This window comes from Clinocottus analis, unplaced genomic scaffold (assembly GCF_023055335.1).
Source record: "Clinocottus analis isolate CAN_PGR_092001 unplaced genomic scaffold, fCliAna1.0.p SCAF_17, whole genome shotgun sequence".
Taxonomy (NCBI): Eukaryota; Metazoa; Chordata; class Actinopteri; order Perciformes; family Cottidae; genus Clinocottus; species Clinocottus analis.
The window spans coordinates 11592940-11620080 of record NW_027175898.1 but is presented as its reverse complement, the minus strand read 5'-3'; the positions used below and the strand labels follow the sequence as shown (position 1 = coordinate 11620080).

The 27141-nt window shown below is 41.4% G+C and overlaps 3 protein-coding genes across 3 annotated transcripts; all 3 read right to left on the bottom strand.

The window, feature by feature from the left end:
* Positions 1-915: 915 nt before the first annotated feature.
* Positions 916-7572, bottom strand: fut9a (fucosyltransferase 9a). Its single transcript, XM_068580905.1, has 3 exons — positions 7133-7572; positions 5064-5305; positions 916-4765 (listed from the first exon to the last, which is right to left on the bottom strand). Exon 3 carries the CDS (start codon positions 4755-4757, stop codon positions 3675-3677), a length of 1083 nt encoding a protein of 360 aa, XP_068437006.1. The 5' UTR covers positions 4758-4765; positions 5064-5305; positions 7133-7572; the 3' UTR covers positions 916-3674.
* A 1328-nt stretch (positions 7573-8900) lies between these two features.
* Positions 8901-12490, bottom strand: manea (mannosidase, endo-alpha). Its single transcript, XM_068580432.1, has 5 exons — positions 12141-12490; positions 10765-11375; positions 10340-10449; positions 10107-10183; positions 8901-9930 (listed from the first exon to the last, which is right to left on the bottom strand). Exons 2-5 carry the CDS (start codon positions 11267-11269, stop codon positions 9297-9299), a joined length of 1326 nt encoding a protein of 441 aa, XP_068436533.1. The 5' UTR covers positions 11270-11375; positions 12141-12490; the 3' UTR covers positions 8901-9296.
* Positions 12491-13498: 1008 nt separating this feature from the next.
* Positions 13499-27061, bottom strand: LOC137787539 (serine/threonine-protein phosphatase PP1-beta catalytic subunit-like). Its single transcript, XM_068580094.1, has 8 exons — positions 26960-27061; positions 22895-23026; positions 16720-16950; positions 16529-16633; positions 16329-16400; positions 15943-16094; positions 15319-15453; positions 13499-15213 (listed from the first exon to the last, which is right to left on the bottom strand). The coding sequence occupies exons 1-8, from the start codon at positions 27009-27011 to the stop codon at positions 15109-15111; spliced, it is 984 nt and encodes a 327-aa protein (XP_068436195.1). The 5' UTR covers positions 27012-27061; the 3' UTR covers positions 13499-15108.
* Positions 27062-27141: the final 80 nt, after the last annotated feature.

Sequence of the window (27141 nt, the reverse complement as noted above, 5' to 3'; positions counted from 1 at the left end):
GTCAACATTCGTCAAAGTCAATTTAGGTTGCATTCGCAATCTTTGGTGGTTAATGCCCTTGCACAAGCTTGACAAGCCATCTACAGCCTTGGCGAGCTCCACAGTTTGCATGTGTGTGTGTGTGTGTGTGTTGTCCCTACAAGACACACTTTTGACATCACAACGTCTGTGACACTGTCTTAAGTTCTGAAAGCTGGATGTACAATGCCCTTCTGCCACCTGAACCTTCACATTAATCCCAAACTGACATCAATGGATTATTTGCGCCGCTGATTTCCGCCAACACACACATTTGTCACACCCGTTGAGCAGAGGCAGTTAACAAAGATGCGTCATCTTTGTGTGGTGGAAGAGACGACTGCAAATACCACAGCGCTAGCGAGGATATGGGGTAACTAACAACACGCAGAGGATTGAGGCGTAACCAACACAACACACTCTCCTCTCTCATCAATCACTTATCAAGGCTTTCGAATAGCTATTTTTACCACTGCCTGCATTACATGGCACTAGAGAAGAGTGTGGGCAACATCTGTGGAAATTATATTTGCTATAGATGCAAGAATACTATATTAGGTTTGATGGCAACATATAAAATGTTTATAAGCGATAAGTGTAACCGGAAGACCTTAAACTTTCCCGTAATCGATGGTGAAAGACGGAAGTACTCGCCTGTCTCAAATGACTCAGTAGTTGTGATATATGAGAAGATTGATTCCATTGTCAAGCAAACTTGATGAGAGTGATGCCAACCTTCTCATTTAACTCTTGGCTAGAAGGCAAAAACATGTATTTCCCAAAATGTCAGACTATTTCTTCAAAGGTAGCAAGACTGGTTTAGTGTAGGATTTCAGTGTACCGTCATTTCTTCATCACCTGTCTCTTTAGAAAAAAAAAATATATGCCCCACTCATGTTTGCTCATTTGTCCATATCTTTATTTTCTTTGACACTATCAGACATCTACAGTTAAAACACAACATTTGGCAAAACACAACGATTTGGCAAAAGAACTGTACTGATTGATCCACCGATTAGTTCAGCGAACTGGCAGAAAATGAGCATTTATGTAGAAATCGTCATGTTCAACCACACAAAGATTTCCTCCCACTGGGTATACAGTGTTTTTAAGGACACCGGCAAAAATCAGTGCCAGGTCGGACAGTGTCCAGAGACATCCTGATTCATAGTGCTGTGACACACTCACAGACGGGACAGAGGAGCCGCAGCTCATCGTGTTTGTTTGTTTGTTTTTTTCCAAAAAAGAAAAGAAAGGGGAGAGAGGAGGAAAGAGACAGACGACACAAAGGAAAAGAAAGAAAGTTTGTTCATTTAAGTCACCAACCACATTGGACAAGAAACTTTTGTTTTCATACATGAGATTGGACTGTACAATACAAAACCATAAATCGCAGTTTCATTGTTAATCTGTGAGACGGCCGAGGTTGTGGATGACAGTTTCTGACAACTCACAACAGCTCCATCGAAAGACAGCCACCAGCACAGTGACTCACACAACTCCACGTGAACAAAAGTGCTATATCTCGGCTGCGTTTTGGCATGACTTTTTCAATTAGGTCATTCCAAGAGGATTACCGCTTAATCACAGAGAAAAAAAGGTTGGTGTAAAATGGCCTCCCTTGATGGAAGCGTCCACTTTAACACTGAAACCGTTGTCTGTGACACTGGTAATCCTTTTCAAGTGTCCCTCCCCCTTCACCTTGATTCACAGCCTTTCGAAGCATCACCGTTTCTAACAAAGGTGCAGCAAAGTCACATTCACTGCCTGACAACCCTTGCATCTTATAAAGAGATCTCTATAACATTGAAAATATATACAACACGTCGTTTCTTTTCTCCATAAATGAAAAAAATAAAATAATGTTTGAGCTCCTCAGGCCTTTGCACATACAGGAATGATCTGCGTCAGTTAGCTGGTTTGATCCAGATGATGATTCAGTTCACTACGAGGTTTATGTACAGGTTTTACTATGGCGTTTGGAACCATATTCCATAAGAAAAATAATTAAATTCATCCTAATTTACATCAATGGTCCCTTTGACAGTGAAGGTATATCAAAATGATAATAACCTGAAAAAAAGACGCCGGCTCAACTTGCATAAAATGTTGACTTGGTTTTGCACAGTTCTTTCTGTAAAAACAAAACCATGACGTCAATAGCTGCTGAGTGCTGTTGAGATGCATTTTCAGTGGATCAGATGTTCTGACGTTTAAAAGTGATGCGGTATCTACAGATGTTGATGCATTTGCATGTAGCGTGATCTTGAGTGGTTTCGGTTGGCAGGCGAGCCACACAGCTGTAAACAGGAGTGGAAACAAAAACAGGAAAACAAAAACACATCCAGAAAAAAAATGAATCTTTCACATGCAACCTCGAACTGCCCACACACCGCATTACTGCGATGTGATGATTCAATCGTAGTGATGTGGATAATCTTGCAGTAATATTTCCCTTCTTTCTTTCATCATCGCATTTCGTCCTGATTCACACCCACCTCCCACATATGTAACATCTGCTCGAAATAGTCAAAAAGATCGGTGTAAATATTTAATGTCACATTGGAGGATGACAGTACAGTATGCACAGCAAAATAGTTTCATTAATATGTTAATGTTGTGCTCTCACCCAACTGTTTATTCAATTCAAAATTACAAATCCAATGAGGATGCAGCACAGGTGTCTGTGAGTTTCATACTGCAGAACATCAGACTATCATCAGCCGTGCAGAATCCAACTGCACTTTGACACGCCACATGTGACAATGAACAATTCACAACATGACTCAAATAAACTAATAAACCTCTTTCTCATCGAGCAGTGAAGTCAGCTGTCGGGGACAAGCGGGGTAATGACCACCATATCTAGAACCACATAACTCAATGTCCGTCTGTCTCACTGTACATCGGCAGAGATCGGTAGCAGTTGGATGAGCGGTGCAAATGCAAACTCATAAAATTAAGGAGGAAAAAAAAACATGACAGCTACATAATTCCAAAAATACCTAATATGTACATGACACAAATAACTACTTTCACATTTGAGTTCAGTAAACACTGCATAGGTGACTGCATCACTAGCACATATGAGATTTCTTTTTTTTATGACAATATCTTACTTGAATAAATATTACATACATATTTGCACTTTTTTTTGTCAATCTCCTTCTGCAGCCAACACTATTCTCATGTCTGCTTAATGAAAAGGGGATATTAAAAACAAAACAAAAAAAACAACAGTGGCCTTGCATCATGACTGTTATCTGTTAGACAGGAACATCCATACAATCAAGCATTCATACTAAAAATAGAAGAAACATATATAAAGAAATAGCAGCAAATGTTGTCATGTTAAGCAAAACATAGATTAAAATAACAATAACAAATGTAGTGCACTGTTAATTTATTAAACATAATTAATAAATGATCAACACAAAAGGCAAAGTAAGACTTGGCAAAATGGACTTGCAAATAATTAAAATAATTAAAAAAAAACAAGATGGATGTTTCACTGGGCCACTGAATCAATAAAAAAAAAACATAATTCGGGAGCTCTGGACACAACAATAATGACCCTAAATGTGAACCGAAGGACAACAAACACTTAAAGCACAGCCTTCAACAACAAACCCAGCCCTGCATAGCCCTTCAAAGTACTATCCACCCCAGTACCACTTGTCAAGGTTATTGAACGCCTTGTACTCCTTGTGCCTACGCAGGTAATCACAAGCCAGGCATGTGTGCTCTGCCCAGAAATAGGCCTTCTTTACTTTAAAGTGCCGCCTCCACTCAAAGTACCCGAGGTACATTTCCTCGTTCTTGTCCAAGAGCAGCAGGTAGTCGGCCAGCTCCTTGGGCGAAGTGAAGTCGTCCACGTGGATGAAGGCGTCTCCCTGGATGAAGTTCTCGTAGTTCTGCCTGGGCGGGCCGAGAACCACCGGCACTGACCCCACGGACAGCGGGTTGTACAGTTTTTCAGTGATGTAGTCCTTGTGGATGGAGTTCTCAAAAGCCAGGTAGAACTTGCAGCTGGCGATGGTGGGGAAGTAGTCTTGGTCAGAGATGTACTCCCCGAAGGCTTGTCCATACGCATGAACCTCAATGTATTTGTACAACTCATTGTAGTATTTCACTCGCACGTGGTCCTGGTTCCAGTTGCTCACGATCCAGCAGATCAGCTTGTTTTTGCTGGGTGGGACAAAGTCCTCCTCGCCCTCCGCTGCTACAATGGACCCATAAGGCACTTCAATGTCAGCATCCTGACGGTAATTGAGAGTCAGATTGAACATATTCTCGATCCCAGGCAGCTGGGAGGAGTGCGACGGCGACTCCAAGTTCATCCATACCCACTTCTGGAAGGATGGTCGTTGGAGCGGCGGCAGGTTGGACAGGTCAGTGCAGATGTCTCGGTGATGGATGACGACCCCATCTGACTTGTTGTAGAGGTTCCTGTCCGCTGTGATGAAGCAGCCTTCGATGTTAAAGAGAGAGCTGCACACGCCCAGGTCGTAGGTCTGTCCGAAGGGCCAGAGCCAGATCAGCACGGTGGTCACGTTTTTATCGCTCTTGTTGGAGAAGAGGTTCTTGACCCGATCTGTGGATACGGTTGACTCTACAGGACCTGATAACCAGCTGGTGGATGGTTTAAAATACATCAAAAACAGAGTCACGAAGCATCCCAGTATGAAAGTGCCGAGCAGAAGGGGTCGTAGGATTCTGTGAAAAGGTGCAGATGGCATACTCTGTCCTGGAACCAAAGAAGAACAAGCTCGATTTAAGTCTCTGTAACAGGATTCAACACCCAGACTGATCACCTGATCATGCACAGGCTTTGCATTTTACCACCACGGGTGTACAATATCTATTAAAGTAGATCATTGGCTCTAGACATGGCTGGTGTCACAGTTAAATTCAGTGGATTTGTAAACATCTACATGTGAACACAATGTTTCTATCCTTGTTATAATCTTTGAGCATGCAGGGAGTTAGGCACACTATTCATAAAGACAAATATGTTGCCTCATCAGGCTCATTATAATACAAACCTGGTGGATTTGACCGAACGCTGAAATCCAAGCAAGAGTAGAGGTTGTGGGAATCTTAGGGAGCAGTTCCTACATTGGGTCGACGGTGGGATCAATCTTCTTTGTGATTCAGGGCTCATCGACCAAAAATAAGGTCACAGCTAAGAGATGCCCTTTTGCTCTTACGCAGATTAACAATGATCCTTAATGATCTAATGAGGTGCGTTTGATCTTGAATGCACAGGTCTTCTTAATGACGCCTCCTTTACGTGAGCAGAGAGAGAGAGAGAATCAGAGAGAATTCATTAGGGCTAAAGAGACTGAACCATCGCCATTAAAAAAAAAAAGCATGCACGTGAGGTCATAGGCAATCAACATGCAGAGAAGAGCTTCATCTCCACAAACAAATCTTTTAGCTTAGCTGAAAAAGAAATTAAACCACCAAGGTTATTGCAAAATTGACTTTTAAATCGTGGTTGTTATTTCAAATTTGGTAGTTAAGCATGGATGTAAGCTTCCAGCTGGTATTGTTTTTTTGGCATATTCTCTGTATGATAAGAGAATGCTGCCATCTTAAGGCTGAGGAGAGTAGAAAAGCCCCCCGACTCTCCAGCTCTCTGGTGCTCAAAACACCTGCATGTTGCCTAAAGAGGCAGAAATAGACCTTGTTCCATGTATCACTGAAGCATATTTAAATCAATAACACATACTCCAACACTAAATCTCCTCAAAGCATTCGTCCAATATGATGCGGGGAAAGAGATTGGCTCTATGTATGACAGCACCCCTTCATCTATCCCATCTGTGACTTAGATACACAGATCTGCCCCCAAAGGCCACATGAACCAGGGCCAGATGAGTGTATTCCTTTTAAAGGCTTGCGATATCAATACATTTTCATGTAGGCAAATCCTCTTACACAGCTGTAACATGCTTTCTGTGAGCAGCAGTGATAAGCTCTTTGCTTGACAGAGGATGCATATACCTTCACGCTGTGTGTGGCGCTGTCAAATGTATTAAGCGCAGTATGGAATCGGAAAGGCTGAAGTGTACAGTACAGCGATCATAAGCAGGCCTATTAAATATGCAGTGTGTGGTAAAGTTATTATTGTCTCCATGGTGATGAATTGTGCTGAGGTCATGAGAGGGTAACATGGCTCACATGGTTACCTCTCTTCTTTTCCTCTCTGCACAGACACCTGAGGGAGACGTGTGCAGCTCAAGCATCCATTCACACTTTAAAAAAAACCATAACTGGGGTTTTGTCAAATGCACTGTGATGTATTTGGGACAGAGCACTGCATGGGTGAGAAGTCTGCAGCGAGGCTACTTTAGAATGACTGGAGAGGGGCAGAAAAAAAACACATCCACAGATTTAACATCATCAGTCACAGAGAGGCATCAAACCCCGTGGTGTGGTTTTAATAACCGGTAGGGCTAAAGGGCAAAAAGGGAGCACTCGTGTCCTGCAAAATGTCATTTCCCCCGCTATTTTCACTTTGATTTACGTGTGTTCTGTCACGAAGGCTGATTACAAAAGGACACTCCATCCCAGGTGAGAATTAATTCCCAGCCACCGAGCACTGAAGGTCATTTTAAAACGTGATGCTATAGTGGAGCCGCTGTTTAAAATGGTTGTCTTTAGGCGTGACTCTGCATCAATGTTGGTGAGATTGAGAGTCACTAGAATTATTTCGTGTGTTGCCTAACACGGCAGCCTTTTGCGCACCAAAAACGCGCAGAATATAAATAATAGCGTGGAGGATGCTTCTGAAAAATGTAGCCTCCAGTAAGTGCTATGGGAACACAGCTGGGAGTGCAATGTGAGATTTTAAAACACGAGTCACATCCAATAGAGAACAAACATCACGCTCACATAAAGTATAAACTGTGCAATGCATTGATGTGTTAAACAATAATACTGATGTAAAAATGCATACACCCCGATGGAAATGGGAAAGCGCCGGCCAGTAAATGTCTGGTGAGAGACCATTTCTAATTAGCTGACGAGGATTTGCCGTCAAAACCAGGTACCACTGCTCAGCCATGGGTTGCAGGGGGGGGAAACAACAACCATGCATTTCACTCACCATCTCGACAGGCGTGAGTCAAAATAGACCTTTCTTCTCATTTCCCCCAGAGGTCCGTGCGCGTTTCAAAGACACCTTGCAACATACGGAAGATGCGGATGCGTTTGGAATAAAAAGTCGCGCCCGTCCGCCGTATTTGCAGGAATAGATCGGGATGAGCCCACATCCATCGTCTTGATCCACAGAAAAAAAAAAGATACCTACTGTAGCAGTGTGTGCTAAATCCTCCCCGCTGCTGCTGCCGCACACCGACGCAAAGAATGATGGCTGCAAAAAAAAAAAAAAAAAAAAGAAAAGAAAAAAAAGAAGAGAGAATTGGCCGCTACCTCGTCAGCCTGCACACTAAATTCATGGCTCGGTGTGTGAGGACGCCATGTATGCCCAGTGATGTGATGCGATGTGGAATAATAGTCTGCTGGCTGCCCATGCGCTACCTTGCTCTGTTTACCGTCAATGCAGCTGCAGGCTGTGGCGGAGCTCCAGTGTGTGTGTGCGCGTGTGTGCTCGCGTGTGTGTGTGTGTGTGTGTTGAGGTTCGGCGTTAGTGCATATTACACTTCCGTTATCTGCCTTGAATTAACAGGTGAATCATTGCTGCTGTGGATCCAAAGGTCCCCTCTCTCCGGCGTTAGATATTTATACTGATAACACAATAATGGGAGCTGGATGTGTTGGTGATGTAAGCCAAAGGCTGAACTATGACCGCCAGCTGCTGATGAGAATTCAAGAGAAGCACTGTGTCAAACATACTCAAATAAGTAATTCAGGACAATTTTCAAATTGCTTCATGTCATTTAACATGACCTGCTGATATGAACTGTCTCGGCACATAAGATGCTGGAGCTCCCAAACGTTACCACGAGCACCATTACATCTTTTAACATCACAAGTTAGGCCTGTTAGCTCATTAACTCATCTTGAAAGTGGCACTCCTGCAACTTATTATCGCTCCATAAAGTTGGTGGACATGAGAGAGGCAGACGGCAGATTTAAACAAGAACGGTCAAAATCAAAAGGAGTAGCATCATCGCTTTTTGTCCCTTCTATGGGTCAAGCTCTAAAAACACTGGAACCTCCAATACCCATGATGCAACTCAATAGTGTCTTTTATAGACTCCTGTCTGGTAAATGCCCACGGCTTCACAACTAAAAGCTCTAAAACCTCAGTACATTATCTACTCAGCACCAAACCGAGCGGACGGACACAGAGAGGGACGATAGCTGGCCGACACAGTGGAGCATTTAGCAGTTTCAGAGCATTTCCCTCAGACGTTTCTCAACCAAATACCGAATCAGAGGGAAACAATATGGGAGTTTGCCTGCCATGAAAATCCCAACAATGCAACTTTTGCAGCAATGTTAGGTGTTAAAATTATTAAGTTCCACAAATTTACTAGGTATGTTCGCTGGTGTCAGACCTTAATATAAAGGATCATATAAAAGATTACCTTTAATATGATGCTTTATATTAAGGTCTGACACGATTGAACATACCTATTGTTATTATAGAAGGTTTACTATTCCATAGATAAGCATCATTTTCATTCTGCCCTGCACTCTCTCTCTCTGTCTCAGTATCTGAAGTGCTTTCCTCAGCCCTCGACTGCTTTCAAGTCATCAATGATTCTTGTCAGATTATAGATTTGCCTTTCTAATATCAAGATTTATGTTGTGCTTGTTCTTGTATTGTTGTTGGACCGGGGCAGAGATGGACGAAGAGTGAGGCGACAGATTTATACTGGCTTCATTTACTTTCCCTCCTTTCCAGGGTGCACTTTATTTATTTCTATTGAGGTTTGACAGGCACAGATTCCTGCATGGCAAAACAAGCCTATGAACAGCATTAGCTGGATCCTTCAATCGCTGATAAAACATGCTTATTACATTACAAATCCCTAAATGTGCCAGGCTGTGTAAACAAAAGTAGTAAGACATTAGTTTAATTAACAATAATTTACTAAAGTGTAAAAAAAAATATACCACATTGCAGGTAGACTTAAGATCATGTTGTTCACTTGCCTGTCCAGGGCTTTAAAAATCATTTGGTTGTACTCAGAAAATTATTCAGTATTGCATTTTCTTGTGCATTCTGCAACTAGAACATCATACACGTTTTCATGAAATAATGTCATACAATTGCGAATAAACATTTGCTCACAGTCTGATTAATCCTGCCATTTTCGTCGCTCGCCACCAAAGATCGCAGCCCATTTGCGAGTTATCTCCAGGTAGATTGCAGGTTTATTGGGCAAGTAATCCAGATACACAGTCTGGCCAGTTTTGGGAATAGCCATTTCGATCTGAGACCCCTCGTGCCATTCATTAAAGGATGTTACAGAGATGAAATCAGGCCTGGCTTGTAACGCAGCACTCAGCGAGGTTTCATAGTATTTGCCGTTGATGCGGTTTCGAGTGTTTTGGAAGTTCCAGGGTCGAATGCCCGTGTCGATGTACCCGGGGCCCACACTTGGGATAAATATCAGGTTGTTATCTTCACAGAACACTTTAAGGGAGTCCCAGTTCCGCTGCGTGGACCCGTAGGAAAACCCATTAGTTGCAAAGTAGGTGTAGACGCCATCAAAACCGGCGGTCAGGATATCCCTCTTATGTTTCTCCTCCACCAGCAGGGCGATGAAGATGGCGTCATATTGGGTATTCCTGATGCTGTTACTCTCTGTGTGTTTGAGCAGCTTGGCCCACTGCTCTGAGTTCATCAGATATGAGTCATACACATAGAAGAGGGGAAGCAGCTTGCCAGTGTTTGTTCGGTACTTGAAGAACGCAGGGTGCTCCCCGTATCTGAGAGGAGGAGGTAAACAACACAAGATGAACAAGCGAAACGGGAAACTATCACAGGAATAAAATGACCGATGATAACTATATATATATATACACACACATCTGAATGACTAACAGAGGCAGTGTCGGACTATGGTGCTGGTATTTTACTGACAATACTGAAGAAACACACTCACTTGTCAATGACGTATTTGACATTAGTTAACATGTTGACTTCATCTCTGTCTTTGTATGGCTCAATGTGAAACGCTACCTGTGAAGACAGAAACGACAGCAACACAAAATGCTCTTAGAGAATATATATTACAAAATATTAGATGTCGTTCAGGAACCTTGAACGGCAAACATTTAGTCTCCTGCTAAAAACAAAACCAAAGGCTACTAAACTGACTACTCGCTTCATACAGACCTTAATATAGTATTTGTGTGCCACTTCCAAAAGCAAAGGCACCATGTCATCCATTGGAGCCCCATTATCATCATGCATATGAGGAGGATACCATGAAAGAGCAAGAACACCTGAGTAGAAACACAGTTGACGGCTCAGACATAAGAAAACACTCAGATGATAGTTGATGAATAGAACATGTTACTCTTGTAGTGTAAATGTACTGCAGTGAAATAAAATGAGTCGTAGGCGTAATGCAGTCGGGGCAGAAATTAACTTTCATCAAATATTATGTTGTGATTCCCAAATTATGTTGACAAAGAAACAGAATTTAATGTGAATGAATCGGGTCAGAATTGAACCACATCATAGTATCACAGAAAAGGTTTTATTGGAAAGTGAGAATGTTGAATTATTAGGCCGGTTTAGATAAATGGCAGCCTTACCAATGGCTGCCGTGCGCAGCTGCTGCATATGAGCCTCAATGATGGAGGGATCTCTGGAACTGTAAGCACCTAAAGAGGGGTAGAAGTTGGACCCGATGTCATCAGGTGGGACGTGTCTCCCTTGCGGATACCCCTGAGCCACCTTTAGGTCCCAGTGTGGCAGCTGCGGGTGGTCCCAGTGGATGTATTTGCCATCAAACTTGGGGTTCCCAAACCATGAGTAGTAGAAGGCATGGAGATAGTAGTTTGGAGGAGGGAACTTCCTCAGTGCCGCTTCCAGTTTGGCCGACTGAGCGGAGTCACTCATTTTGGACTGGTCAGGTTTATTGGTGTTTTCTTTCTGGACCTGATCGTGACTCTTTCTGTCCGGGAACAGTTCCAAACTAATGGGGCCGCTAAACGGAGAGTCCTCTGGTGTCAGTGCCTTCAAGACCACCGTTACTATGAGCACAAGCAACACCAAAACAACTAATGTGATGCAAGACTTGCGCCTAAACCTCGCCATTCTTCAGTCAGCTTGAGGCTTTCGGCAGATCATTGTTGAGACAGAAGATTTGGATTGTTGGTGGATGGCATGCCATTGAAGCTCTGTCAGGGAGTGTGTGTTCAGCCTGGAGGTTTGAGGAAGCAAGGGTAATAAAAGAACATTAGTGCTGCAACAAAGACTTATTTTCTTGTTTAAATAACATTTACTCTATAAAAAAAAAGGTCAGGAAATAGGGAAACTGACCATCAAAAGGGACATTTTCAACTCCCTTGTTTCTCTGACCAACAGTCCAATGCCAAAGATGTTCAGTTTAAGGCTGTGACGAATGAATATTGTCATAATAATGTTCTGGATTAATAGCTGTTTGCATTAAATAGTCAGAAATACCAGTCACAATTTCAAGGTGATGTTTTGTCTGACTAACAGTCCAAAACCCAAAGATAAACTATAATGTTACAGCAAGGAAAAGCAGCAAATGATTACATTTTCAAGCTTAGACGAGTAACAGATTATGAATTAAATTGACAATTAATATTCTGTGGGTCGACTAATACCTTTTTCAAGCTCTCGTTAAATGCATTACATCGTAATTCTCACATTTTTGAGTCTACAAGCACATGTTTAACAGTTTGGTTGGAAAACATATGTCAACAATGTTATCAAATCCATTGCCAAATAAGAAAAAAACAGAATAAAAGAGGCACAGAAAGACACAGAGTAATCAATAATACTGCACACTGTGCCAAAGTGTCAGCTGTAACGGTAAAGTAACGACCACTTACAGAGAGAGAGCTAATTGTGTTGGAGTTAGCTAATCATAAAACTACTAGCATGCAGAGTAGCAATGCATTCAGAAACAATTAACAAGCTAACATGGTTAGCTACTTACACTCAACCTGCATTGATGAACTTTAGACCAGTCAACATCGGCTGAGAACCGGGGTGACACAATATTTGTTTCAGCCCTCGACCTTCAACCACTTCACTCGTTTCCGTATTTAAACCTGGCTCATGGAAGAACAACCTCCCGCTTTAAAAGTCAAACACAACCAGTCTCCACAGCTCGCGCGACTCTTCATAAAGTCTCCTTCGTCGTATGGGATGGAGAGGACGGGACACAACCTGCACTTCTGGTTCGGAGCTTGTCCCGAAAACGCCGCAGATGTGTAACTGCTCCGACTGCGACTGCGCAGCGGCTGTGACCCATCCATGTTGTCTAGGAAGCTGCTGGCACGCGCTGCGTCCTGTCCAGACAACGACAGTCAAAAGAGCAGTTTAACCGAATCAAAGGGATCCATGTCGCCCCCTGTCGGTTGGAAACATGCATTGCATGTTATCTCTTTTATTTGTATTTTTGTTATACTGTATATATATATATATATATATATATATATATATATATATATATATATATATATATATATATATATATATATATATATATATATATTTATTATGTATAATATATATATTTATTATGTATAATATATATATATATATTATGTATAATATATATATATATATATATATATATAATGTATAATATATATATATATATATTTATTTATTATGTATAATATATATATATATATTATGTATAATATATATATATATATATATATATATATATATATATATATATATATATATATATTAATTATAATCATAACATTCCAGTTTCCAAAATCAACGTAATGTTACATTACAAGTTCAGTTCGCTACAGTCTGACACAAACAAAACTGGGTACAATCTTGTGTACGTGGTAATGCATATAGATAAATACATGGCTACAAAAATAGATGATAAAACAAGAGTCTTCTCCTCGGTTCTACATTGAATTATAATTTGGAGTTAGTCTACATATGATTTATGCATTTGTTCTTTTGTCAATTATTTTAATTTAGTTGAGATGCATTAATATGTAATCGCGCTTTGGTAATACTGGAACATCAACAGTAAAGCTATTAGCCTTATTTGATTTGATTGATCAATTAAATAGAGCATACATGTTTTAACTATATATTTTAGTTGACACATTGGCAATGAAAGAACCACAGTCACAAAAGCCTTCTGGGCACATAGAGAAGAAAAAGAGGACTCGCTCCTGTCACACGCCCTTCCTGAGGTCTAATAACGATGCTATCTATGGTGATGACTGTCATTCTTGTGTTGAGGTAAAGAAGTGTCGAGAACAGTAACTTTGCAACGTCTCAAATTTCTTGACATGAGACATCAGTGAACAACAATTTTAGTTTCCATCCATTTTATTGAATTTACAGACTTTCAAACAAACTTGTACAAATCGCAAAACAGCTTTTGATAACACCTCATTGTTTTATTATTATTATCATCATCATCAGTATTAGGAAATAAATTAAGTGAATAAAAAGTAAGCAATGTGAATAGAGAACATAGAAATACAACAAAAAGAATAATACCACAAAAAGAAAAAGAAAAAAGAAAGAGGCAACTGTTTTCCGCAGAATCAACTGCATCTCATTTGCAGTAGACTGAAGATATCTGCCACCTCCTCGTGGTGAATGACAACACGTTGCACCAGCGTTGTAATGAAAAGCTCATCCTGAGCCGTTTGAAATTCACATCTGACTTGTACTGCACTACTGTATTCATACACCAGGTGGCATCACTTCACATAGCATAACTGCCTGGTCCTGCTACCCACGCCTCTGGGTTTCAGACTCCAGAACAGATTAGATGAGGCCGCAGAAGGATTGCAGTCATTTTACTTAAAAGCGTCCAGGAGAAACCTTTCTTCATTATGTTTTTATGTACTCTATAAACACAGCACTAAACAATTCAAATACCGTGGAGCAATATGTGAAGCTTGCTTTTTATTTATTTGGTCTTTTTAACACTGTACGGCTTACTTAGATACGTTAGAACACTTAAAAAAATTGCAATCAGTGCTGTTAGATATTTTCTATCCTTCTTCATACAAACACTAGGAAAGGACCATTTTAGAAGCACTTTTAGTACACCATATATCCAGAGGATAATATCGGGGAAATTATCTTGATGAGAACAAATAATGAATAGAACCAGGAAAATGTCAATACCAACTCTGTGTGAGGTGCGGCATGCGTTTGAGATGTTGAGGGGTGTCGAGGCACAGGGAGGTATAACAGAGTGGAGGAATCGATGCACAGAGGGCGTTGGGTTTCGGGACGTGTCCACTGCCAGCTGCATTAGATTTATCCTCTATATTTCATTCAAGCCGGTCCCTTCACATTCTTTGCTACTCATTGGGAGGTGCACTTTTTCAGGGTTAAATGTATTGAATGTGCCCCTGCATACTGCAACTGCTTAACCGGAATATAATAAATGTTATTCATGTCTACGGGTTTAGCAAGAAAACCTCCGTCTCATTCAAACACATTGGAAGGTTTCTTTCTGCTATTTTGAGAGGTCAAGGCAAGACAATGTTCAATCTCTACTGTTTTTCTGTTAAACTGAAAAATAATTCCTATGACTCAGTCACTTTGCCCCCCCCCCACCCTTCTTAACAGAGACGACACAGATCCTCAGAAAACAGTGAATGGCATTGGAAGTAAAACTACAAACAAGAGAATCCGTTAATTATATATAAAAAAAAATACAGACAAACAGGCAAAAAATAAAACAGATTGGTCACAGCAAATGTATGTACACATACACATTAAGAAAAGAGCCGTCAGTGGAGGTGGGGAGGCGGTGGGTGAGTGGGGAGAAAAGAGGAGAAAGATTCGGGCAATTAGATAAGCCCTGTATCTTCGCTATACAGACGAGTTACAGGGGTTGCCGTGATCGCAGAACAGGGACGGACAGAGGGAGGAGGGGGAGCGCCAAGGCGGTACGTTCACCTCTTCTTGGGGGCTTGGGTGGTGCGGGGTGGCGTGACGGGCCGACCAGAATTCACACCACCATACTGATACTTGGCCTTCTTCTCTGAGGGCTTTAGGATCTTTAAATAATGACACAAGAACACACAGAGAGAAGATGCACGTGTAAGTGTTTCTGAGATAAGTCAATTAGCATTCATGTGCGTATGGAAAACGCTTTAGAATACCTGGAAGGAGCACATAAGGGATTCATCAACACTCATCATGCCGCCTGCATTGTCAAACTCCCCGCAGTAGTTTGGAGCAGAGAAAAGTGTGACCAGTTGGCGTTTGGCAAAGAACTCGTATCCATCCTCCACAACCTGTTGGAAGACACATGACATTATTCCACCACCCACACTTGAATCAATATGAAACGCCCAGCGCTGAGCCAAAATAGCTGTTGTGTAACAGACAAATCATACACTCCCAATTTTGATAATTAATAGTATTCATTCATTTTTCAGGTAAATACACCTAATGCCAGTATCTTATACGCAAACAGTAGCTTAAACTAAGTTATAATGAATGATGCATGGAGAAAAAAAAGAGACTCGGCTAAACTGCTGCACAAGGTCTATTAATGTCTGGTTTGACTCCTGTGCCTGTGTCTTTGCATCAGTGACTCTAATTACTTGTGTCAAAGACACACCAACTAATGGAGGTCAGCTGTCATTAAAGTTCATGGCCAACCAATTTTATGTCTCTAAGAAAAAGAAGGGAAAAAATCAATTTGCTTGTGCTTGAAATGCACTTCCTGCATTCACACCCTCCACATCCAGGCTCTTCACTATCATTCCTTTCATAATTACCTGGTGGGCTCTGCAGATGAGGTCCAGGTCGTGGCGATTTAGAAACTTGCTGACCACATCTGCTCCGAAGGTGAAGGAGACCCCGCGGTCGTTCTCCCCCCACCCTTGTACATCCTTATCCGGGTCTGACCACAAAAGGTCACACAGCAGGCCTGAGACACACAAAGAGAGGAGAGATGGCGATGAAAGGGAGGGAGGGAGGAGACAAGAGTGAGCTGAAGATTCAGCTGACTTTGCTGATGAAACACAGCAAATCTACTGATCAGGAAAACTTAAATTCTAGGGAAAAATCCAAAAAGTCGCTTCCTCTGAATTTCTCCGTAGAATTCTCTACATGGTCAGTATGTATGAGCATGCAGACACACACACACATACACAAACAGTACCTGTATCAGGCACGTCTGTCGGCCTCATGATCCTTCGAATCTGCTCCATCGACTGCAAATCAGGCGATAGCCCTAAAATAGAAAATAAAAGAGGTTACTGTTATTTGGACTTGCTGCAATTATATTTGGAATCAGGGCATCAAAAGGTTTAGTTTACAATTGGGACAAGGGTGTTAAATATGTGCAAACAGTTTTCTTACCTCCATGGCAGCAGAAGATCTTCTCATCAATGATAGCAGCAATGGGCAGGCAGTTAAAGCAGTCCGTGAAGGTCTTCCACAGCTTGATGTTGAACCTGCGCTTGCCTGGTGAAACACATTAAACACACATTGTTAAAACTCAAGCTATATATGAGCTTCATCGCTCGCGGGTTTAGTTTATTTCAACTCACACTCATCGTAGAAACCGTAGATGCGGTTGATGGAAGCACACTCGTGGTTGCCCCTGAGCAGGAAAAAGTTCTCTGGGTATTTGATCTTGTAGGCCAACAGAAGGCAAATGGTTTCCAGAGACTGTTTCCCTCTGTCCACATAGTCACCCAGGAAAAGGTAGTTTGCCTCTGGAGGGAAACCACCATACTCAAACAGCCTCAGTAGATCTGTGTACTGCCCATGGATGTCACCTAAAAAAGGCAAGAGTGGACAAGGCGTTAGTAGCTGCTTAACATACAATTTTTACAGATAGCGGGAACTACTTAGAAAGGAAAACATTGAGAAGAATCAAAACTGGAATAGCTGACCAAAAACAGTGGTGATGCAGTTGGTGAAGAAAAGGACAAGATGTAGAAAATGACAAAACCCATTAGCAAAACCTTTTCCCATCTTGAAACCGCATATTCTTCCCCACAGGTACCTACACACTAACTGCTATCTCTCTGAACCCATTTTGATATTCAGAGCAGGTTGGTGGGGCTATATGACTGTGCATATGCTTTACAGGGACTACAGCAGCAGGTCTACGAGCGCAACATGAGCCATTACAACTGCCCCCGGATCGATGCCACGGCCCATGGGAAATGAGCTACCGTGGGAGAGAATGCTGACAATCCAGGTTAATCACAAAGAGAAAGCGCATACACATAACCACACAAACTCATTTTAATTTTAAAAACTCTCCCGGGACTCAGGGTCAGTGATGCACTGGAGCGGCTCTTATCAAAAGCACGGGGTCTCTGCAGGGGGGGCCTCACTTCCTCATCTAGCCAAGACCTGCTTTGTTTTACATTCTATCCTCTCCCACCAACTTAAGAGCTGCTCTAATTTGGGCTGCAGACAGAGAGGACTGCAGTGAGCCTCATCAAAAAGACGAAAACAATAATAACAGGTTTTATTTTGCCTAAAATGGAACGCAAGTTCCCATGCCACACTCTTTTAAAGCAATGCTTCACTACAAGATGGCACCAAATACACCATTAAAAATAAAATAATAGGGCTAGTTGAGATTTGCAGCTGTCTGGCTCTGAGATTAAAATGACCAAGTAAAATTACAACTTTATATCATGAGAGTGTCTGGCATGATTTTCTTTGTATTTCATCGTGATCTAGGCACCAAAGGCCAAACCGCGACTGGCATCTAACCTATATGGCAACAGGCCTAAACTTGGCGTGTAAAAACATACTTTTTACCCACGCAAATGAATTATTAAAAGAACCGTTCTGGATGTTTGAAGTCTAGCTCTGTCTTTTACTCAGTGCTCAGTCGCTTGGTTTGTGTTTCACAACCAATCATTTTCTTTGCCCTGGACACGCAGCCACACCTAGAGTTTTCATGCAAGTACTGGCAATGTTAACTTTAAAATCCTTCACATTAACAAAACTATACAAACACTTAGATGAAACAAATCTTTAAGTATTAATGCAATGCTCCAGAAACATAGTTCATGTCACAGTCCGTCAATACGAAATCAGGAAAGCTTTTAAAACTACAGAGGGCAATTTCTGAGGAAACGGTGTGAATGCTGGATGCTAAAAAAGGTAATTAATGAGTTTAGATGGGAGTCTTCGAGCAACAGACCCTCTGAAGTCTATAGGGAGTTTAGTCTATCAGAAGGTATGATAGGAAAAGGCCCTTCAGCTAGCTGACAGCCTGGTGTCCATTTACAATTTAAAGTCGGATCTGACATGCACAGGTAGTTGATGAGGAGTAGCTAAAACTGGTGCAATTTTCCCAGCAGCCAATTTGACATGTCATTGCAATGCTGGGAAAACACAGGTGTAATTAATATGTTCCATTGTGGACTTAGTTAAGATTCTAGAACACTTTGAACCATTTGAAGACTTTTACTACTACTGCCGGCTTGAAAAGATTAAATGTACCGATAAGGTATGAAAGAGGCCGGAGAAAATCCTGAAAATGTGCTGCCCTCGTTAGCTCATCTTATTCAGCTGTGTCTGTCTAGCAGCAATCAAAGGGTGGCAGGTGATGCAACTGCTCCGTGACTTGTCAGTCAGACAAGACCTTGCATAGAATTGAGGATGAAGTGCTGGTCTCATACACCTGCGTCCCAGTCATAACTCCTCTATTTTTATTTTTTTATGTGAGGATTTAGGACTCCTGGCCACACTGGCAGTGTCATTAATGTGTTCATGGTTGTAGATTGGAAAATTGGTCCCGTTTGTCCCCTGGAAATGTTTGGTTGTTAGTCAACACGAGGGCCTCAGGAGCCGCTGCATGGAGTGGAAGTATGAATGAATAGAGAACATGTGTGCATGTGTTTCTGCAGACTAAAAGCAACAAACACTGGACAACAGTAAATTCAGAGGACAACAACACAATAATTATTGCTTGCACCAAAACAAAAATGAACATGAGGCAATTAGATTTGCTATTTTCTTTGTGGCAGTTTGCTAAGAAAAGAAAATGAAATGCAGGAACAAAACCACATTTGGATTAAATGGTGAACACATAGACATGGCAACACACACTGTAATCTCTGCAGGGACAAGTAGAGGTGAGTGAACTTCCACCATTTGCTTGGCTGTCAGTTTGAAAATGTCTGCCTCCACAAAAAGCACCTCGGGTGAGCGTCCCTATTCCACACTAAGAGTTACTGCGTGACTGAATGCGAATTTGTGAGTTTCACCAAGACTGGCTTTCTACTGGAAATGCCTGCCCTTTCAAAAGAAATTGTAGAATGGCAGTGAATTATTTACTCTGCACTGGCTGACTGCAGTGGTAAAACAGTCCGAGAATAGATGCTCAGAGATGTAAGGTTTTAAAAAGCTGTGCAAAAAGGCTGAGCAAAAAGGGGGAAAGGAGCGCTGCCTTGAGGTCAATGTTTTTATATTGTGTTGTCTTCTGAGACAAATCAGATTCATTTATAACTATGGTGATGATAAAATTCTAAAATAAAAAAGGACACAGCTAGTAAAATGTTAAATGCTCCTATCGGGCCACCAGACAAATCAAATCGATAATAATCAAACAAACAATAACAATGTTTATGCATGCTGAATGTCATGGTAACTACATGAATAACCTACCATCAGGGCACTGGTACTCCAGGAACACAGCTGTAATCAAGTGTGTTTTTGTCTGACCTTGTCTCGCCAGATAATCAACAGGATCACAAGAACCCACATAAAAACATATCTGCGATGTGAGAAATACTGAATACAAATGCTGCTCACGCCATGTTTCAAGATGAAAACAACAAACAAACACAAAAACACTCAGCAAACAGGCTAGACTGTAATACAGAGTGTCTTTGCTGCTGTATATAGCATAACACAAAAGAGACAAAAAAAGGACAAATGTTGATAAAAAAAAAAAAAGAGTACAAAAATACTTTACACTCTATGAAATAATAATATATGCAGTATTATATTTCAACTGCTGGATTTGAAACTTAAAAAACAATCTCCTTATGAATACAAGTAACACCTCATGATACACATTCAACTTAACGAGAAAATAGTCAATAACAATACATATGCAACTATGCCAAATGGCCCAATATAACAATGTGTAAAGTAAACAATTAAGATAAATTACTTTCCTGTGAGAACCTAAAACAGGCTGCCTGCAAGGTCCTGCTAAAATATGACTAGACATATGTATTTGTGGTATATACCACTTTTAGATAACATAAGAGACCTCATAAATGATTTCTGCATTTACAAATGAAGCTCAAGTGTAAGTTCAGACAGAAAGACAACCCCCTGACTGATACTGCTCCCTCACCAGCAGCACACATCTACACTGGAGATCACCATCAGAAGAGTCATGGATCTATCAGCGGTTTAACAGCTGGGCCCCCGTCATCAGCGCAGAGTCACGTCCTCCTCGTTACATACCAGCCTTTTGCTGTCTCCTTTTAAATATGCTGCCTTTCCGCCTCTAGTGTCCTGCTGCTGTCTCAACCGACCCTCCGCCTCCCAAGCACCATCCACCTTCTTAGATTCAGCACCCCATTTGCATCTCCAGCAACTCCAGCTCAACCGTCGGCCACGTCTTTTGTCAGCCAATTCCACCCATCCTCACAAAGAGGGTATCATCATCCCTGTCACTGCACAAGGAACACCACGGTCAACAACACTCTATTCAAAGAATAAATTGTAATGTGTTTTAATAAATGAAAAAGCTAAACAGAGTCAAAGCTGCTACCTTGGACAAAAGGTATGCTAGTGGCATTGAGGTGTGAGGGAGAGGGCCAAGTGCTGAACCTGATCCATGTGGCCATAGTAAATAATTTAAGCCCTTCACTGTTTGGTCGTCACAGTCGTGGGTTAAATGAAAGTAATCAGTCTGAGGATAGTGGTACAGCAACAAAATAAAGGAGAGAGAAAAGGCTCCCCGGTGAAAAATAACAACGCCTCTAACTCATGCATAGTTGAGTAGCATATTTGAGAAATATGCCAGGTTAGGATCTAGATGGATGAAACAACTTGAAGCCTTTAACAAGTAAATTATTCTAATGTAAACATATGAATTGCATCATACTCTCAATACTAAAATTGATGAGAAACCACATAAACTGTCTCCCATTATCGCGTTCATCCCTTGAAATAAAAACACTGCCATCTGAGGTTGACAGTATTAGGTCTACATAACAATCACAAAGTCAATGCGTGTGGGAGGAAACTGGTATGAGGACAGCCACAAATGAACTGTGTGTAGGCTTGAGCCTGTATGTGAGCTTGTGTACTGTATTTTCAAGGACTGGCACATAGTAGACTGTTCTAAGTTGTTTTGCCGTTGCAGCGCTGCACTGGAGAGAAGAGATAAAGCACGTGGGAGTGTGCAGAGCTGTGCCCGAGCCAGCGAGAGATAGTGGATAGTGGCATTTCGACTGATGAGAGGGAGTTCATATTATTCATATTATGTGTGTATTATAGTGATACACTATCTGTTTAGATATGTGCACTTCCCCTATATGTATCCTTTTACATCATACACAGGGTTGTAGAATAACAGTAACTTAATATGACCCAAGTATGATCCAATTGTCCCTTTTTGCTGAGGAAGGTGAAAGTAAAGTATTGAAGTGGCTGCCATGATAAGAGATGTTAGAATTTGCTATTATTTTATTAGCTCATTTAGCATAGGAAACACAGAACCTTGCTTTACACAAGTATAGTAAAAGTTTAACAAAAGCAGATAGCTCCGGCCGACAATTCTTTGCAGCGTCAACATTTTAAGTGACGCACCAATCAGACGTTCACGAGAACAAACGATCGTGACCGGCAAACGCAGATCATGTAAATAACAGTTGCCAAAACTGGGAAATTAACTTTCAATAATCTGTTAAACCGGCTGGCAAACTATGAACATTACATTGCTGCAGCTGAAAACGTCTCAAACTGCCGTACTTTATCTGCTCTCTGGTGTTGTAATGCAGCCTCAGCCCTTATTCTTTGATTTGACTTCAGTTACAGAAGCTTTGATAAAAGGGTTAAACTGGATGAGATGAGTCATGTTTTTGATTATCATCTTTTGACTCAACTATTTTGTCACATTACAACTTAAAAAAATTATAAAGTCAACAAATCTAGGTCACACTGTGTTGTGTGGTGTTTCATGTTTGAAAACTGAACAAAGAGACAGTATAGCAGCGTTGTACTCTCTGTGACAGACCGTTGATTTCACTTATTTGTTCCTTCGTTGATTTCTATTCCAACCGTGTTAATAAAGGACGACTTTGAAGTGGGTTGTTTATGTCGCCTGCATGACACAACACTGTCAGAACACATAGACAAAGTATCTAAGATGCACTTTTTTTGTAGTCCAGCTTTGGAAAATTGTAGTTTCACCGCTGCTGACTGGCGTCACTAACATCCACCTGCCGTCTCTGTGACGTTTTCCACAGAGGTCGAGGAAAAGTGGTAAGGAACAAATGTTAGGAGGTAATTTGTTTACTATTCAACTGCAACCCCAGTCTTATTCAGCATGCTTACAGAAGTTAACTTCTAAACCTTTCAATTCAGAAGCAATTTAGAAGAAAATGTCACAGTAGAGTATGTACAGTACAGGGGGTTACGAGAGAGTGAAAGACAGGAGAGCAAAAATAAACATGAGGTTGTGAGAAAATGTCCTAACACAAGGCCACAAATGTGCAACACACTGACCACAGATCTTCAGGGGTGCTTCCAGCTCCAGCAGGATGGGCTGGCTGAGGAAGATTTCCCTGGATTTGATGCAGAGGCCGCGCACCTCTGCCTCGGTCATCTGCACGATCTTCCCCGGGCGACATCCCCGGACTGGGAAGGAGAGAAAGACACTGTCAGTGCTGTCAGCAACTGTTGGGTTAGAATCATTGGCAGTGTTAATGCAGCTGCACCAGCAACCCCCAACACCACCAAACTGCATCAGAATGAGGCCATGATACAATAACTTTTCACCTCAGGGAAAAACACTTTCAGCAGAATCACAAGGCAATCTTAAAATCTGATGAGCTGTGGGCGTAATGGTTCTGTAGCTCGTAGCTGCTAAGTCTCAGCCATACTTAAGAAACACACTGCTTTGACGACGAGAGCAGCTTGCATCTTCAGCACTGGTGTGGGTTTATTGGCTGTGTCGTTGCACTGTTAGCTTAAGCCTACTTTCTGGCGTCATGCCACAGCTCTGGAAACAGATTTATCTTACAACGATGAAAAGGAGAGTGAGACTTGCAAACGTTGGCGACAGTCAGCAGTTGAATTAATCAGAGATATGAAAAGTGAGACTATACATAAAAACTGCTTGGTGCTAAGGTACCTTGTGGCTTGTATAAGGCTAAAGTTAAGTTCCATCTAGTTTGAAAAGTCTGCATTTTTACATCCTTTCGGGCAGCCTGATTAACGCAATGTTCTTTAAATATGGCGTCCTTTCAAAAGAGAGAAAGAGGATACAATTAGGAATGTGATGTAACAACAGTAGAAAAGGGCTGGACCTTTAGTCAACTCTGAAACGCACTGTTGTACTTTCAAAATCATCCACCTGCCCTTCACACTGCTTTCCCAATTGTTTTTAATGTCTCGCCAACTACTGGCATTTAACAATCAAATTAAAAACCCTAACCCTAACTCACAGGTAACAAGTGCCCTTTACTTGTTACCTGTGAGTTTTAGAATAGATTTTATTGCTTGTTTTGAAGGCCTTGAATGGTCAGGCTTCTGGCCTCCAGTCCTTATCTGTGATCTGCTAACGCCACGTGAGCCTGATTGATCCCCTTGGCCTGAAGATCTCAAAACACAAAAACTCAATATCATCTTTTCAAACTCCCTTTTATCTCATGACTTTTTTTCTGAACTGAAGGTATTTTTTTGAAATCATTTAATCTTGTTTCATATCCTACGTTCTATACAAAAAGTTATTACTGGTATCATTATTTTAGTGGGGACAAACAGGGACTATTTATGATTTGTCACGATATTATTACAAGTATTGTAAATGGTAATTGGATGATATTTTCAACTTTGGTTACAGAACAAAAATTAAACGCCGACTGCGTGAAGATGAACCATTGACAAAGGAAACAAAAGTAATGAACATATCCATGACTGAGGAATTATGTAATATTTAACAATTTTGGTATTGCGTTGGAGCTAGACGCCATTAAAGATTCCCTTAAAGGATAGCTGAGCCATGTGAAACGAATTCAGTGAAGAAGTTTCCTATCACACGTGTACATTTGTGTACATCCATGAATGCATACGTGTGCACACACATACTACTTACACATTATACTCAGACTCCCTCACTGTCTTATTAATCATGTAATCCAACCAAATCTGAGAGGAGTGAGTGAACCGGAGGAATATGGAGCCTCACAGATGGTGAATCAAAGTGCCAACAACTATTCTAGGGCTCCACCAACCTTAATCAAGTGTTGCTTTTCACCATCAATTTCCTTTATCAACCATCTACGGTATCCGCAGCGCTTCGGATGTGCCATGGTATGAAACATGAAATTGCAGAAGTAGGGCTTCTCACTCGACTACCAAGCCTCATCAGAGCTGAGCTAAGCCCGGAAGCTTAGTCCGCCCGGCCTTAACGCAGAACCTTTCACTGTTCGCTCTTCTGCAGCCTGGCGTTTTTCAAAGAGATTACGTTCTTAAGAACATTGAGGGGCAAAGGCTAAAAAGAAGCAATGACAAGGATTTGCAACCATCATTAACCAAATCACCACTTGGCTGTGCGATTGTGTGGCTGTAGGAGTCGAGAGAAAGTGGCACAGTGTTTCACAAGTGAAATTGATTCCAATGAATAGGCACTCTCACTGACACTTGGCTTTTCCTCAAGACCAAATCTTCAGAGACTGCAAAACATACAGTAAGCTATTGTGCGATGTTTGGATTCAAAATAAGGGCTTAAGAGTTTAGAGACTAAGCACAGGGAATCTTTAGTCTCTTGTCACAACATAATAACAAAAACAAGAGCATGTGTTGAAGACCGAAACAGGTTTTTACTTATAAGCCATTATGTCCACAAACCGAACTTTGGAGGCAAGTTTATGTACAGTGAATAGAATACGTCTTTGGTTTAACAACAAAAATAATAAAGATGCCAATTTATTGCCACATCATTTTTACACAACATTAAATGCAACGCTTAACTATTATGCGAGAAGCTTATGACAAGATAACACCTTATTAATTAGTCATGCTTGATCACTTGTTTGAATAGCCATCTTGCACCAACAAGATCACAGCAAAACAGACCACTTATGAGAGACGCCAAGTCCAACCCAGATTCAAAATATGAGCAACACAATCAACAAGTTACTGAAGTTCAAGCGGAGAAACAGAAAAAAGACAGTGTGTGAAGTATCAACAAGCTTTTCAGCTGAGGAAAAAACTGTTTTCACGAGCAGAACACAAGTTGATTGCAACCTATGAATCGATTGTATCATTTTTTTTCTAGTTTCAAAATCACCATTTGGTAACAATGTACATCGCAAGAAACATAAGGTATCCGCAGCGTGACGACATTTTCCAGCAGTTTCTATAAATAACAAATCTTAGTTTTTCAGTGCTGGCATGCTGGTGCCTCATCCCTCCAACAGAGTCACAGATACTGGTGGAAAGTATGCCAAGGGCAGCTGAATTTGCTTTAGTGGTCTGGTCTGACGGATATACCTCAGGGGGAACAGACTCCCTGCCTTCTCCTGTGCAGGTGAACGATGCACACCTCTCCTCACTGCTGCAACCCGGTGCTCACACACACCGAGAACATTCCTTTTATTTACCAAGCACAAAAAGTTGTGTGTGTCAATAAAAGACGACATACGTGAAACTGTAGATACAAACTTCTTTTGTGGAGAGGTCAGAGTAACACACAGTACTTCTTCCATCTCTTCTATTTTTGCAATATCTTTACATTGTATTTTATTATTCACCTGTACAGGAGATTTAAAAGGGAATATGTCTGCATCACTGAAACCCAGACACATAAAAAAAAAACTACTTCAACAATTTAAATTAGCCTCAGATGTGTGATAAGGGCATCCAATACAATATGACACACCACGGATGTCCATATATTAGTGTATTCATATTTAATGTAACGCTATTTGTATAGCTTTACCCAATCTGTGAAACAAAATAGTCTGCCTTTTCAGTAATGTAACACCAATATCAGTTTATCATAAGGATAATTTACAGTGCCGTAGATTTATGAAGAGGCGCTGCTGATAATTGGTGTTCACGCCTTTGTTGAACAAATATAAACTTATGAACTTGCGGAACATGAACCTGCGTGACACTTAAGTTAGCTTCGTATTTGATCCAGTATTGAAAACACAGGACACACGTCGCTGCCCTGCCTTAGTCGGGACATCATTTTGGAAAACATGAGCCAGAACGCAGCTGAAAACATTTGCCAGAAAGTTTAATTACACGCTGAAGCAAAAGGCCGTGCCACAATAAAATGACTTGCCAAGGGTAACGTCGCAATTACGGCGAAAACTGAAAGACAAAAAAATGTAGGCGTTCACCGCCGACAGTGTTAGTAAACACGGCCAGCTAACAGTAAGGCAACCAAAGCTAGCCGGGCTCACACCGTTAGGATCCTGGGGACGACTGGCTGGCTGTTAGCAACACAAGCTAACACGTCGCCTGCCTTTTGGGAGGCCACCGCGGTGGCTACAGAATATGAATACAAGTACACAGTTTAGTCGGTGTCGCATAAGAGACTGTAATGAAATAGTTCACCTTCCAGGAGCCGAGAGATGAGGCTGTCCACGTTCAATTCACCCTCCGCCATCTTCAAACTGATTTGGTGATGTTGGCCAGTTTGATTCCCCCTGCAGACACCAGGAGGCGCTGTGGTCGTGAAAACGGGGACGTCCCTAAACAGTGGCCACACTTTAACTCCCTTTAACCACCTCTGGATT

Excerpts from the sequence above, each read along its gene's own strand:
- fut9a (XM_068580905.1), bottom strand. The coding sequence starts at position 4,757 with ATGCCATCTGCACCTTTTCACAGAATCCTACGACCCCTTCTGCTCGGC.
- manea (XM_068580432.1), bottom strand. The coding sequence starts at position 11,269 with ATGGCGAGGTTTAGGCGCAAGTCTTGCATCACATTAGTTGTTTTGGTG. Across the intron at positions 10,450-10,764 it reads GCTGCGCACGGCAGCCATTG|GTGTTCTTGCTCTTTCATGG; the intron begins GTAAGGCTGCCA and ends GTTTCTACTCAG. Across the intron at positions 10,184-10,339 it reads CACACAAATACTATATTAAG|GTAGCGTTTCACATTGAGCC; the intron begins GTCTGTATGAAG and ends CTGTCTTCACAG.
- LOC137787539 (XM_068580094.1), bottom strand. The coding sequence starts at position 27,011 with ATGGCGGAGGGTGAATTGAACGTGGACAGCCTCATCTCTCGGCTCCTG. Across the intron at positions 16,634-16,719 it reads CTACGGTTTCTACGATGAGT|GCAAGCGCAGGTTCAACATC; the intron begins GTGAGTTGAAAT and ends GTGTTTCACCAG. Across the intron at positions 16,401-16,528 it reads GATCTTCTGCTGCCATGGAG|GGCTATCGCCTGATTTGCAG; the intron begins GTAAGAAAACTG and ends TTTCTATTTTAG.